Here is a 13,312-nt window from a genome sequence, read left to right on the forward strand (position 1 = left end):
TCTAGTTGTAGCCTTTATTCAGATGATCTGAAAACTTGAGTACATTCCTTTAAAGGTGCCGTGTCTCCTGTAGGAAGCCTTGCTGGAAGACACGGCTCCTCTAACAGTGTCTCCCACTGCACATGTTCGAAGTGCCAGAATTAAAAAGGAAAAGGGTTCGGTTCCTAGTTTGGTTTCATGGTCATGAAACAGAGAATGAGAAAACATCTGACGTACTCAGAACAACAGAACACAAATATGTATACATATGTATCCTGAGATGTTACAGTGAACTTTAGAAACAGATCAACATGATCCAAGTCACCGTTTTAAAGACACCGTTGTGGTGGGTAAGTCATTTTCCAGGATCCACGGCCTGTATGTCCACATGATGTCAGGAAAACCCTTTGTGTGAAATGTGAGAGCTAGTCATCCAGAGCAGGTGGCCAGTCAACATCTACAGACTAAAAGAAAGAAGACAAGTCATTAAAACAGACATTCTGCAAGCATTGCTGGAGGCAGTTTTACTGTAACGCAAGAGAAATGACATCGGATAACAGCAGCAACACTGGAGGCCCATTTCTGAACTAACGGAGACAATTACTATTACACCTCTTGTCTAGGAGAAGGAATTGAAAACCCACGATGTCAGTGTGAGTGAAGTATAAGCAAATGCAGACTGGGTAGCCGTACGCCCAAGTCTCAGCGGCTGTCGCTCAGATCATTTTCAGTCTACCGTCTGATATTTAACAAGACATAGTTATGTACCGCTTAACGGCGGGGAGCATTCTGAGAAATGTGTCACTGGGTGACTTCATCACTGGACAAACACCAGAGTGCACTTTCTTACACTAAGGTATGACGCCACTAGGTGAGACCAGCCAGTGGGACCAGTGTTAGATGGCACGTGGCTCAAGCAGTCTGTGACTAAATGTGAAGCAAATGAATAAAGAGAGTCACTAGAACTAAAAAAGCACCAAGTATCTTCTCATTTCAGAATTTTTGTTTCTTTTAAAGTTCAGGTCACGCCAGGTGTCATGAAACCCGCCTATAATCTTAACCCTTCGGAGGTGGAGGCAGAAGGGTCAAGAGTTCACAGCTTATCTGGGCTACATGAGACCCTGTCCCCAAACATCAAAAACAACTAAATAAATCCAACTCGTCTCTACTACTGCTCACCCTCACTATGTTCTTCTGACTAAAAACACAGAAAGCAATCTATCCCAGCTCCACAGAACCCCATTCCAGACACACCAGAGCACACCTTATCTGGGCTTCTCTGTGGACCTACCTTGAGAAAAAGCCTATGTGGCTGCAGGGGAGTGCCTCTGCAGTCACAGCAGCCTGGAGACTGAGTTAGCACAGGCTAGTAGAGCCACAAGTTCCAAGCAAGCCTGGAAGCCATTTAAAAAAAAAAAAAAAACCCTGAGCAGGGCAGTAGTGGCGCATGCCTTTAATCCCAGCACTACTCAGGAGGCAGAGGAAGATAGATTTCTGTGAGTTCAAGGCCAGCCTACCCTTTCCTATCCCAGGTCCTTTCTTCTTGCCACTCCCCCACTGCCAGGGCTTGGGAAAATGGCCACATAAACTTGTTTCTGACTAACTTCTAAATGCTTCACCTCATCTGTTCAGTTTGTCTTGAGAAAACAAAGAAACAAACATGTGACCACATGGTCAGTCGTCATATGGTCAGGCAGATGCTGTCTTTGCTAAGGTCAGAGGAGGACAGGTCATATGACCTTACTGCCATGTTTAGTAAGGGCAGTAAGAAGTCACTTCCTGTCAGTGGCTCAAGCATGAGCGCCCAAGCTGTCTGGGAGGGGCAGAGGTCAGGTCACAGCATTCATGCTGCAGCTGCTCTTGTGGGCAGGGCCCAGACATATGCGCTCCCCTGGGGGCATCAGTGGAACCACATGTAGGCGGTATCATTATATTAAGATTTTGAAATTTCAGATTTTAACATTAATTGATGCAGTTTGGGTCACAAGCTCAGGATCTTAAATTTGCCTTGGTTGTCTTCGCAATATAAACTTAAACTTCTCATAAGGCCAAAGACATCTCTGCCCAATTTGTACCTGGCTCTCTCTAAATAAAAACTGTACATACTTTTTAACCCAAATCTATAATTTTTGCTAGGACTCAAAGGTATGAGCCTAGATACTCATTACCTGCTCTTCTACGATTTGGATTTTAGTACTGATTGATGATACTAATTCATCTAAAACTTTTATGTTCTTTTATAAAATAAAAATTCATAGAAGCCTCGGAGGATAAAAAGAAGCCATCGCACCCACTTCACAGAGGTCTAACAAGCTCCAGACAAATGAGTTTCCTCACATCTGTTCCTGAGGGTAGAATTTCGCTCCCGCCTGGTCTCCCTTTCCCAACCACTAAGACCATGGGCGAAGAGGTTCCAAATAAGTTCATAAATTTTAACTCCCGTCTCTAGTCTATCTGTTTCAGTGGGCTTCCATCTGGCTGACTGACTTCAATCTGTGAGACATGGACCTGCTGAAGGCTGATGGTGGACCAATCCAGCCCCAAACATAATTATTTCCTGTCTCTACAGCTAGGTCAGATGACCACATACTTCTGATAAATGCCACATTGCTTGGGTTCCCTCCTTACCTTTGACTAGCCAGGGTCCTGAACACCTGTGTTGTTTCAGCTTGAAGCAGTTATGGAGAAGAATGCATCATCTTATGCTTCCTGTTCTCAGGACAGGCTGGAGGGCTAAGTTAAAGGTGGAACCCCTGGCCTAGGGAACTGACTTGGCTACCTAATGCCTATTGATATACCAAGAAACTGAACCTAATATTGCTATAAGAGAAGACACTTGACCTTCTTTATGCAGAACAAAAAAGGTATTAAATAACCTTGAGAGATAATTATTTCTCTCTATATATATTATTCAGGATTATAATCTGGCTGTACTCAAAGATCAGAACTACAGCATCTGGACCTTAAAAATGGTAATAGATTTAGATATCACTGCCAGTGGTTTAAAAAATGTCTCTCCTGGGCTGGAGAGTTGGCTCAGCAGTTAAGAGCACTGCCTGCTCTTCCAGAGGGCCTGAGTTCAATTCCCAGCAACTACATGGTGGCTCACAACCATCTACAATGAGATCTGGTGCCCTCTTCTGGTGTGCAGGTACACATGCAGACAGAACACAGTATACATAATAAATTTAAAAAAAAAAATGTCTCTCCTTACTCAAGGTCTGTTCAGGCTTAAGAATGTCAATCTCCCTGTCCTTGATGACTTCATTGAGCTGTGACCAACTGGGAAACCCGTATATTCAGATTTAAGTTATATACATGTGCTCTCAGGTATATATATACATTTAACAGATTTTGTTGCTCCAGTTCTCAAACACCTGTAGAGATCTGGGAATATGGTATTTAATATAAAAGCTTTTGATGACAGAGAGACATGTCAGCTCCTGGCAGCATCCTGTATCTCCTCCAAGAAGATGGATGGCCACAGAACTTCCACTCAGAAGCTCATGGCAAGGCTGGCCACATAGTGAAAAGCTGGGATCCTGTCCAGATTGTGAACAAGAGGAGCAGCAGGGATTGTGCTCTCTGCAAAGACAAATAGAATGACCTCCCCAAATTTCTACTCCACAGAAAAAAATCTGCCAGACCTTCTGGGCCTATCAGCTGATCTAGTGCTGTCTTTGGGGCCTCTGTCCCCCAACGACCATGGAGAGACTTGGGGCTGCTGCCCAGGTAGCTGGAATGCTGTCTCACTTCTTAATTTATCCTTCTCAGATCTATGTTTGTTGACTATGATATCAGTTTAACAGCCCCAATCCCAAGATTACAAGCACCTTGGTAGCTTATTAATAAGTTTCCTGTTGGGCTGGAGAGATGGCTCAGAGGTTAAGACTGCTCTTCCAGAGGTTCTGAGTTCAATTCCCAGCAACCACATGGTGGCTCACAACCATCTGTAATGAGATCTGGCGCCCTCTTCTGGCCTGCAGGGATATGTGCAGACAGAACAATGTATACATAGTAAATAAATAAATCTTTTTTTTTTTTTTTTTTTTTTTTAAATAAGTTTCCTGTTCAAATTACAGACAGGTATGCCTCATTCACAGACTTCATGGTACAGGTTTCAGGTATAACTCCAGAGGTTCAACGTTCATTGATAAATGAAGTTTTGATAAACAGATATAGCATTGACTACAAACAGTTCTTAAGGTTTTCAACCCTTTTGCTATGATGTAAAGCCATTCCAGCTGTCTTAGAGATACCGCAGGCTCCTGGGGAAATCTCTGCTACTGCATCAAGAAATCTGGTCTGATGAGAACGGCCTGCGGACCACTTCTGACCCACCTACTTTTCGAGCGTATTTTACAGGTTCACTCCTCCCACGTGACCCCAGAGAAACAGCGGATGCCATGGCTTCTGTACTCCTGACATGGCACGCCATTCCCCCAAGCTTCTGCAACACCACTGCTGCAACTTGCCTGCTCAGCTCCCTCAAGGAGCAGATGCCTGAGATCTCCTGACGCGGGAGGGACTCCGCGTGTGTGCGTGAGTGTGTGTGTGTGTGTGTGTGTGTGTGTGTGTGAGAGAGAGAGAGAGAGAGAGAGAGAGAGAGAGAGAGAGAGAGAGAGAGAGACGGCCAGTTTCCCCTCCCCACCTCGACCCTTGTCAGACTGAAGCAGTCTTCAGCACCCTTGTTCCTCCACTTGCTACATAGAACTCACCTTTTTATAATAATCAAAATGGAGGACATTTAATATTCTGACCTGCCCCTTGGAAACCCGCCCCTTTGGGCCACCCTGCATCCTGATGTAAAAGTCTGATTTAAGGAACCCCCCTTCTCTCTCTTCCGCTCTCTTTCTCTCCATTCCCACGAAGTGTGCACCCTCGACCGCCCACCTCTTCCTCTCTCTTCTTTCCGTCTCTCCCTCTTCCCCCATCTTTCTCTTTATCTATTATAATACACTCATTTCCACGCGGATGCAGCGCCTGGGTTATGACGTGCCGCTGCCTGCCCATCTGCCTAACATGTTTTCCCTCACCTGTGGGATACTCTGGACAGCCAGGGTCCCCGGAGCACGCACAATATCATAAAACAACCCCCAAACCAAACCAAAAGCTTGAAGTGCCTTACTGCAACTAATGCATCCATCAGCCCATGGGCCACCTCACACTTCAGATTCCCTAATGGCAGGAAACCCAAATGACCACTGCCCAGTGTACACTGCAGTTTTTGTGACTCCCAAGATGTGCTGTGCTAGTGTTCTAGACACAGCCATGTACCAAATCATCACATGTCAGTTCATGAGTAGTTTCTCAAACTAAAAATGAGACACAAAGAAGCAACTGTGTGTGCAGAGGACAAGGTCCAACTTGACCAGGCTGAGAAACAGACCCGGGGCTGACTCTAAGCTGTCTGGATTGGAGCATGGCTCAGTGTAGAGTTTTGCCTAGCATTCTAGAAGAAAATGTCTTCAATTATTTATTTGAGATTATAATATAATCACATCATTTTCTCCCTCCAAACCCTTCCCTATATCCTTCCTTGCTCTCTTTCAAATTCATGGTCTCTTTTGTCATAAATTGTTGCTATATACACACATAAATGTACACACACACACACACACACATTTCTAAAAACAACCTGCTCAGTCTGTGTGATGTTATTTGTATGTATATTTCCACACCATTTGGCATTGGAATACCAATGTTTTAAAATGAATGTGGTCGCACCTTCTGTGACACTAAGTTGTCTCCTTACAACAGCTACATCGGGCTCCTGCGATCCGGACGGTGGGTCCCAGCTGCCCGCAGGAATCACATGACTGCCATGGCTCTTTTCACATGGGCATGTGTCCCCTTCTTGTACCTTTGCAGAACGCTAGCCCCTTCTGGGTTCTCAGTGGAGTTAGGCAGGGATTCAACTTCTAATCAGGTTTTCTTAGGAGCGCTGATCCGTGACGTCACAGCCCATTCTCTCTTTAGAGGTTAACCCTGTCTGAACTGGCAGCTGCAGGGCACAGCAGCACATCACAGGACTCTTTCCTGCCCTGAGAGACAATCACCTGCTTTGCTGTGTTTGAGTCAGGGTCTCACTGGCCTCAAACTCCCAATTCTCTTGCCTCTGCCTCCTGAGTGCTGGGATTATAGATGTACCACTATGCCAGGCTTGAGAAATCCAATTTACTTTATCGGATTTGCTACCTATTCTGAGTATATGCTCTTGAGCAAGTGGTCTTAAATAACCCCTTGAACATTTACTTATTTTACGTGTGTGTGTATGTGTGTGTGTGTGCATACTCATGCTTGTACACACATGCCCATGCCACAGCACACAAGGAGATGAGTGGTTCTCTGCTTCTATCATGTGGATCCCAGGGACTGACTAAATCCAGTGGTGCCTTAGCAGCAACAGCCCATCACTGAGATGAGCTCAGCCCAGCCCTCAAGTTCACCACCCAACTCCCCTCTTTGAGAAAGGGTATCTCTATATTGCCCTGGCTGTTCTGGAAATACCTCTGTAGACCAGGCTGGCCTTGAGCTCAGAGATCCACCACCCTCTGCTTCTCAAGTGCGGGATTAAAAGTGTGCGCACTCATGCCCAGTTCTAACTCTTTATAAAACACAACCCTAGCAACCAGAAGGATGCATGAGGCAGTTAAACTTTATTTTCTTGTTTTCTTTAAAGGTTTAATCTAATACCATAGGTAAATTAGTAAGTGGCAGTACCTGATACCAATTAGTAAATAATATAATCCACACACATCACAATGGATCCTGGTTTGTTGTTTGTTTAAAATAATTACAAAGATAATTCTTTCCTGTACCACAAAGCTACTGTGAGGTTTTACTGTTGCCAGATACCTATACAGGGGCTGGAGAGATGGCTCGGTGTTTAAGAGCACCATCTGCTCTTCCAGAGGAGCTGGCTCCATTCCCAGCACTCACCTGGTGGCTCACAACCATCTGTAACTCTGATTCCAGGGTACCCAACACCCTCATCTCAACTCCAGGAGCACTAGGCACACATGTGGTGCACAGACATACATGCAGACAAAATACTCATATACATAAAAGAAAATAAATCTAAAAAAAAAAAAAAGACCCTCATATAAAAAATACCCATGGAGACAGGTAGTGTTATTTGGTTTAGTGTCAAAAGACCTAATTTAGCTGAATATGATTTGCAGATGTGCACTCCCCCATAAAATACTTTACCTCCACATCTAGCTCAAGAATGTCTGCGGTCACGTTCATCAGAGAGCCAATATTCGGCTTGGTTCGCCCAAAGTCTCCGTGTACAAATTCTTTAATGTAGCTAGGTCTGTTTAAGGAAAAGATCATGCAGTACCAACTACTTGGGAAGGAGAAGGGAAAAATAAATAGAATTTTAAAATGTTACAAAAGAGATGCCATTTCTAAACTCGGACTTGAGATGTGCATCTCAGAAAATAAGCTGAATGCCAGCGGCCTGGATGCCAGCATAGTAACCAGAACCTCTGTTTACATCAAACTCAGAGGCCATGCTTTGTTTCAGACAGGGTACCCCAGGCTATATGAACTTGACCTGGATCCTCCTGCTTCTACCTTCCAAGTGCTGAGACTAGAAACCTGCAGCATCTCTCATCCCAGCTCTGGGTTATTAGCTCATCTCAAAATGCCAAGGTTCGGGTATACATTAACTCAACTATATAGTTCAATGCCTTTTTGTTGTTGTTGTTCGTTTGTTTTTTGTTTTTGAGATAGCATCTCACTGTGTAGATCTAGCCTAGAACTCACTCTGTAGACCAGGCTGGCCTCCAACTCAGAAATCCACCTTCCTCTGCCTCCTGAGTGCTGGGGTTAAAGACGTGTGCCACCATGCCCAACCCAATGCTTTTCTTTTTAACCCTTTTTTTCCTCCATTTCTATTTTGATATCTGGTCCCATTTTTTAATAATGGCAATTGGTATCTACCAAATGGTAAGTTCCACAGGACCACACAGAAAGTGACCTCAATGGTGGGGCTCCTTGTAACACGTTAGCATCAAGATGGAAGGGAGAATTTATTTACGCATGCATGTGGTCTTGTGAGTGTACACCATGTACGTGTGATGTTGGAGTCAGAAAGGGAGCAGACCTCTACTCTGAGGCTGCAGCTACAGGCAGTTGTGAGCCAAAGAATTAAGGTGGTTTTTGCTTATCTGATGTTGTTTGCTTTTTGTCTCCTTCTGTGTGTATGCTCCCGAGGATTCTGCCATGCACCCCAACCTGGCCTTGGAACCACTGTGTAGTCCAGGCTGTCCTGAACAGAAGCAATCCTGCATGACAGGATTCCAGTGTGGACTACCACACCTGGCTAAATTATTCTTGAGTTTGGTTTAGCAACTTTGTGTTCTCTTTCATTTTGAAGGCAATGGTTAAATCTGGAACTTGTTCTTAAGATTAGCATTCTACAACACTCTGCTGTAGCACTGACATTCTCTGAAAAATGCACATCTTCCCCACTGTTCACTAAGAAACACCAACAAAACACGGCACGAGTAAAACTCGACAGCGTAAGCAGGAAAGGCGTCTGCACAGGCCAATGAGTGCATCCTCAACACTCAGAAGCAACATTACAAGTTTTCTTACCTCCTCCTCCACTACATGTTTTGAATCAAACAGAAGACATACTGTTATCTAATAGCTTCCCCTCCTGAATTCACAGATTCTTTTCAATGGCCATTCTTTTTCTCTTTCTTCAAAGAAAGCCAGTGATAAAGAGGAAGCAGACCAAACAGGAGGCCGGAAGCAGTGGGAAGGTCTGGACCTCACTCATGCTGGAGGGATGAGACTGGAGGCAATCAGCCTGGCTCGGGGACCGAGCCATGTGCACCTGGGCCAGCACACAGGAACTGGGACCACAAGGGCAGGGACTTCTGCAAAGAACCACGTGCTGCTTACAGTTGCCAGTTCTTCTTGGCTAACATATTAGCTACATAGATGCAGCTATTTCCAAAAGGTGCTAGTTTTTCCAAAAGACGGAGAATTCCTTCTTGGCATGTAAATTAAAGATGGGGTTAGTTTTATTTTGTTTTTATAATCTCAGGCAGGGCATGAAGCTCAGTAGTAAGATATGTACTTATTATGTATGAGCCCTGAGTTCAATCCCAATACCAAAGTCAAAATAAACTTTAACATTTGTGATGTCTTTGAGTTCCATCTACAATAGCCAAATGTGCTCCAAATAGTAGAGATGAAACAAGGTGGCCCATCAGCATGTGCACAAATCTCCCCTGACTCAAAGTGCAAAGCTGAAAAGGTATTTGGAGGAGGTGACCTACACCCCAGTTCAGCGAGGTCAATCCAGGGCACTCTAGGGTGGTACAAAGGAGGGAAAAGATGTCTGAGAGAAGGAGAGAAACCTCAGTTACAGCAATATGATGATAATATCATCTGGTGACCAGCCCTCACTCTTCCCACTTGGGGAGATACGTTGTTGTACTCCTACATGAACTGTGTACTACCTACATGCCAATTAAAAGAGATTTATAATTTCATACCACTAGAACACACACACACACACACACACACACACACACACACACACACACACAAGTTGGGGAGGGCAATAAGAAAACCAGGCATGGTGAGACAGGCCTGTAACCCCAGCACTTGGAAGGCAGAGGCAGAATCTGGAGGTCAGGGACAGCCTGGGGTCACAGTGAGATGCAGTCTTAAAAGAAAGCAAGTGTTAAACTAAGCCTGAGACTGCTGGAGGTCTCTGACACTTTAATTAGAAACTCAGTTCTGACCCTAAAGCCACAAATCAAAATAGGTTATAAACAAAGTACTGGCATTGGCATGTAGGTATTTAAACTCTGAGTTACAATCTTTTCTATTTAAAACACAGTCAAAATGTTGGAGTTTTGATTTTGTCCTAACACTGATGTACTATTGCTTAGGTGGTAATATGTGGGGTTTAGGTTTTCACACAGGCCTGTATGTAAGTTTGATCACTATGTCACAAAGCACTGGACACAGCCTGTGTCGGCATTCCCAGCATCTGAGAGGCACACACCGAGAACTGCTTAAGTGTTAATCCTGAGCCTCTGGACAACCTGGTGATCGCTAATCTCAGACTTTAAAGATGGTAAAACACCACTGTTTCTATCACCCAAGTTTAATCAGTTGGGCAAACATTTAAAATACTCAGAGGACCAAACAGAGTTATGAATATGTGACTTGTAAAATGTGTAAAGACAGCAAATGAATCAATTAAAATTACTTTCTGAGTATATTATATAATAAACACCAGGTAAGACAGAACTGGACATTTTAAAGCTGACATTGAACCAACAGATGGTACTTCATGGTTTAAAACATTGTTTTGAAACACAAATAAGAAAACAGACTTAAAAAAAAAAAAGTATTGACTCCACTCCAAAATGTTAAATGAATACACTCAAATCCATTCCAAAACATCCCAGATCACCTGAGGTAGCACTGGCCCGTAATCCCAGCACTTGGGAGGTGGAGGCCGGAGGATCAGGAGTCCAAGGCCAGCCTGGAGTGCAAGAGCCCTGGGGTACAGGAGAACACATCTCTAACAAACAAGTAAATATCCCCCGATCTTGGAACCTGTTGTCGAGGGCATCAGGAGCTACCTGATCCCATCCTGGTTAGGCCTCTGCATTGCAGAGGGGAAGGATACGTCCCAGCTTGGGTCTTCAAATACAGACGAAAATGATGCTCATCCAAGTAGCGCGTCTCCATAGAGTGAATGGCCCGCGTTCTCACGGCCAAGGGCCTTCGGTGAAGAACCCGGAGAGGTGTTTTCTGGTCAATCTTTAAGTCCTAGAGGAGGATACGATGCAATCACAGAGCCACCCATAGCTCTATCTAACATTAGTTCCCAACACTATCAGAGTAGGCTAGGACCCGCTAACAGAACCAGCTGCAGCTCCTCAGGCCCTATCTCTACAGGACTTCTCATTTTCTGAAGACTACCCCACCCTAAGGCAGGGACTGGGAAGGGACCGACCCCACAGGCTCCTCTGCCCCGACACCTAACACATCAGTTGGGATTCTGGCACAGGACTTTGCTAGAAGACAACATTGTTACCTTTGTTTTTTCTTTTTTGAGCTGAGGATTGAACCCAGGGCCTTGCACTTGCTAGGCAAGCGCTCTACCACTGAGCTAAATCTCCAACCCCTTACCTTTGTTTTCTAATGCCACAAAGTGACTGACATAAAAATGAGGACTTTGGTCTTCCAATATTTCTTATCCCAGCTTTACAAAAATTTACAAAAAAATATTCACCTGTATCTTAACAATTCAGATTTCTTTCAGTGATACATGCTGCTTTTTCTTATAATTACATCAAATTAGAGATTTCCCCTTATGCTAGGTGATATAAATTAAGAAATAGGGATTAATACTATAAAAGGTCAACTACTTCAACCTTTTAAAAATAGATTTTAGACAAAGCAGACAAGTCGGTTCTTAAGAACTCTGACTTCTCTGCAGTTTCTTGCTGGAACAGCACCTCCAAATTTGCCTGGTGAGTGAGCAGTCTCCACTAAGGAGGGAAAGGCTTCAGCCTGCATTGCTTTCCAGACACCAAGGAAGAAGAGCAAGTTCTGACTAAGGCCGCACTGAAGGGCACAGCTGATCCTAAAAGCAGGGTCACAGCCTCTCCCCACTGTGCTTTTTATGAGTCTTTAATTCTTAGGAGTGAGCTGTCTCCACAGGTCTTGACTTTTCTCTAGCCAAAAAGACCAATGTTTTCAAGAAGGAACTGTGATGAAGAGTTATAATGATGTATATAGAGACTCAGAGAGCAGAAACACACAGCCTTGAAATTCCATAGTTATGGCCTGGTGCACACCTTTAATCCCAGCACTCTGGAGGCAGAGGCAGGTGGATCTCTGTGAGTTTGAGGCCAACCTGGTCTACAGAGTGAGTTCCAGGACAGACAGAGGTTCATGGTAAGACCTTGGAGAGAGAGAGAGAGAGAGAGAGAGAGAGAGAGAGAGAGAGAGAGAGAGAGAGAGAAATGAATAAACAAATACAAGCAACTATCCAGTGAGAACTCCTCTCTGGCTTCTGATACTTGACTCCCAGGATGGACTAGGAGCCAATCACCAGAGCCATTAACTCAGTACTCATCAGCACACATGTCCACACACTCATCAGTACACACGCCCATGTGTCCTTTTGGTCTGCTGTTTAGACCACAAAAGGAAACCATTACACCCACTCTGAGCTCTGTACTGGGTTATCCCACACTGCTGAATTTTCAGAAGCACACACAAGCAGTTTTTCCTTTGAAGTAGGCTGCCCTTTAAAGAGAGGCGGCAAGCAGTGAACCTGCAGTGGCCTTTTTCTCAGAACAGAGAAGTAACTCAGCTTTTATCTGTAAGCCAATGGGAATTTTGTAAACTATAACAATGTCACTAAAAACCAACCAGGCCCAGCAGTGTGCCCGGGAGTGGTCTCTTACCACTTCCTATGTCCTTACAAAGCCACCTTTGTATGTTACTTTTTAGTTAGAGCTACGGTAACCCCAAACTGTGCTTTTTTTGTTTTGTTTTTGCAGTGCTGGGAATCAAAACGAGGGCCTTGCCCTAGGCAAGCACCCTGTCACTGAGCGACACCCGCCCCTTGAATCTATTTTGAATGGACTTATTTTTCACTGAGCCTCAATGCCAGCTCCCAAACCTTTTTTTTTTTTAATGAATTTCTTTTTTAATAGCATTCTAAATGATTCATACATCTACATTTTTGGTGGGGTTTTGGGTTGGTTTTTTAAACAGGTTCTCACTATGTAGACCAGGCTGGCCTTGAACTCTGAGATCTGTCTGCCTTTGCTTACTCTGTGTGGGATTAAAGATATGCACCATTATATCCAGCTGATTTATACATCTATGAAGGGATATATGATCTTACAAAGTCCATAAATTTGTCTGCATTCTTTTTTTTTTCCCCCAGAGCTGAGCACCGAACCCAGGGCCTTGAGCTTGCTAGGCAAGCGCTCTACCACTGAGCTAAATCCCCAACCACGTATCTGCATTCTTAAAGGTATGTCTGTATTGTATCTACTTATCTGGGGCTGGAGACACGGCTCATTTGGCACACTGCTTGCATATCCCTGGGTTCAATCCCTAGCACAGCACAAAAACAGGCAAGGTGACCCAAGCCTATAACCCAGCACTCAGAGGTGGATGTAGGAAGATCAGAAGTCCAGCATCATCCTTGGCTACACAGTAACCTGTCTCAATCAAAACAAAACAAAACCCAAACTCCTGTCCTGAAGGCCCCAGGCAAGAGCAAAGCGCAAAGCCTGTGGAGGTGACAGGCGTCTCTGAGTGGGCA

The 13,312-nt window shown here is 44.4% G+C and overlaps 1 protein-coding gene across 5 annotated transcripts in view; it reads right to left on the reverse strand.

Annotated features, from left to right (window-relative positions):
• Pus10 (pseudouridine synthase 10) overlaps positions 1–13,312 on the reverse strand; it is an 80,514-nt gene continuing 67,202 nt past the window's right edge. For 4 of the 5 annotated variants that reach the window (XM_036200527.1, XM_036200528.1, XM_036200530.1 and 1 more), the window contains 3 exons: positions 10,649–10,791; positions 7,192–7,291; positions 1–443 (listed from right to left, as the gene is read on the reverse strand). In XM_036200527.1, the coding sequence (XP_036056420.1) occupies positions 405–443; positions 7,192–7,291; positions 10,649–10,791 (282 nt within the window). In that variant the 3' untranslated portion in view covers positions 1–404. The remainder of the gene's footprint in view (positions 444–7,191; positions 7,292–10,648; positions 10,792–13,312) is intronic. The other variant, XM_036200529.1, reaches the window with a different exon arrangement.

Source organism: Onychomys torridus, chromosome 10, assembly GCF_903995425.1.
Source record: "Onychomys torridus chromosome 10, mOncTor1.1, whole genome shotgun sequence".
Taxonomy (NCBI): Eukaryota; Metazoa; Chordata; class Mammalia; order Rodentia; family Cricetidae; genus Onychomys; species Onychomys torridus.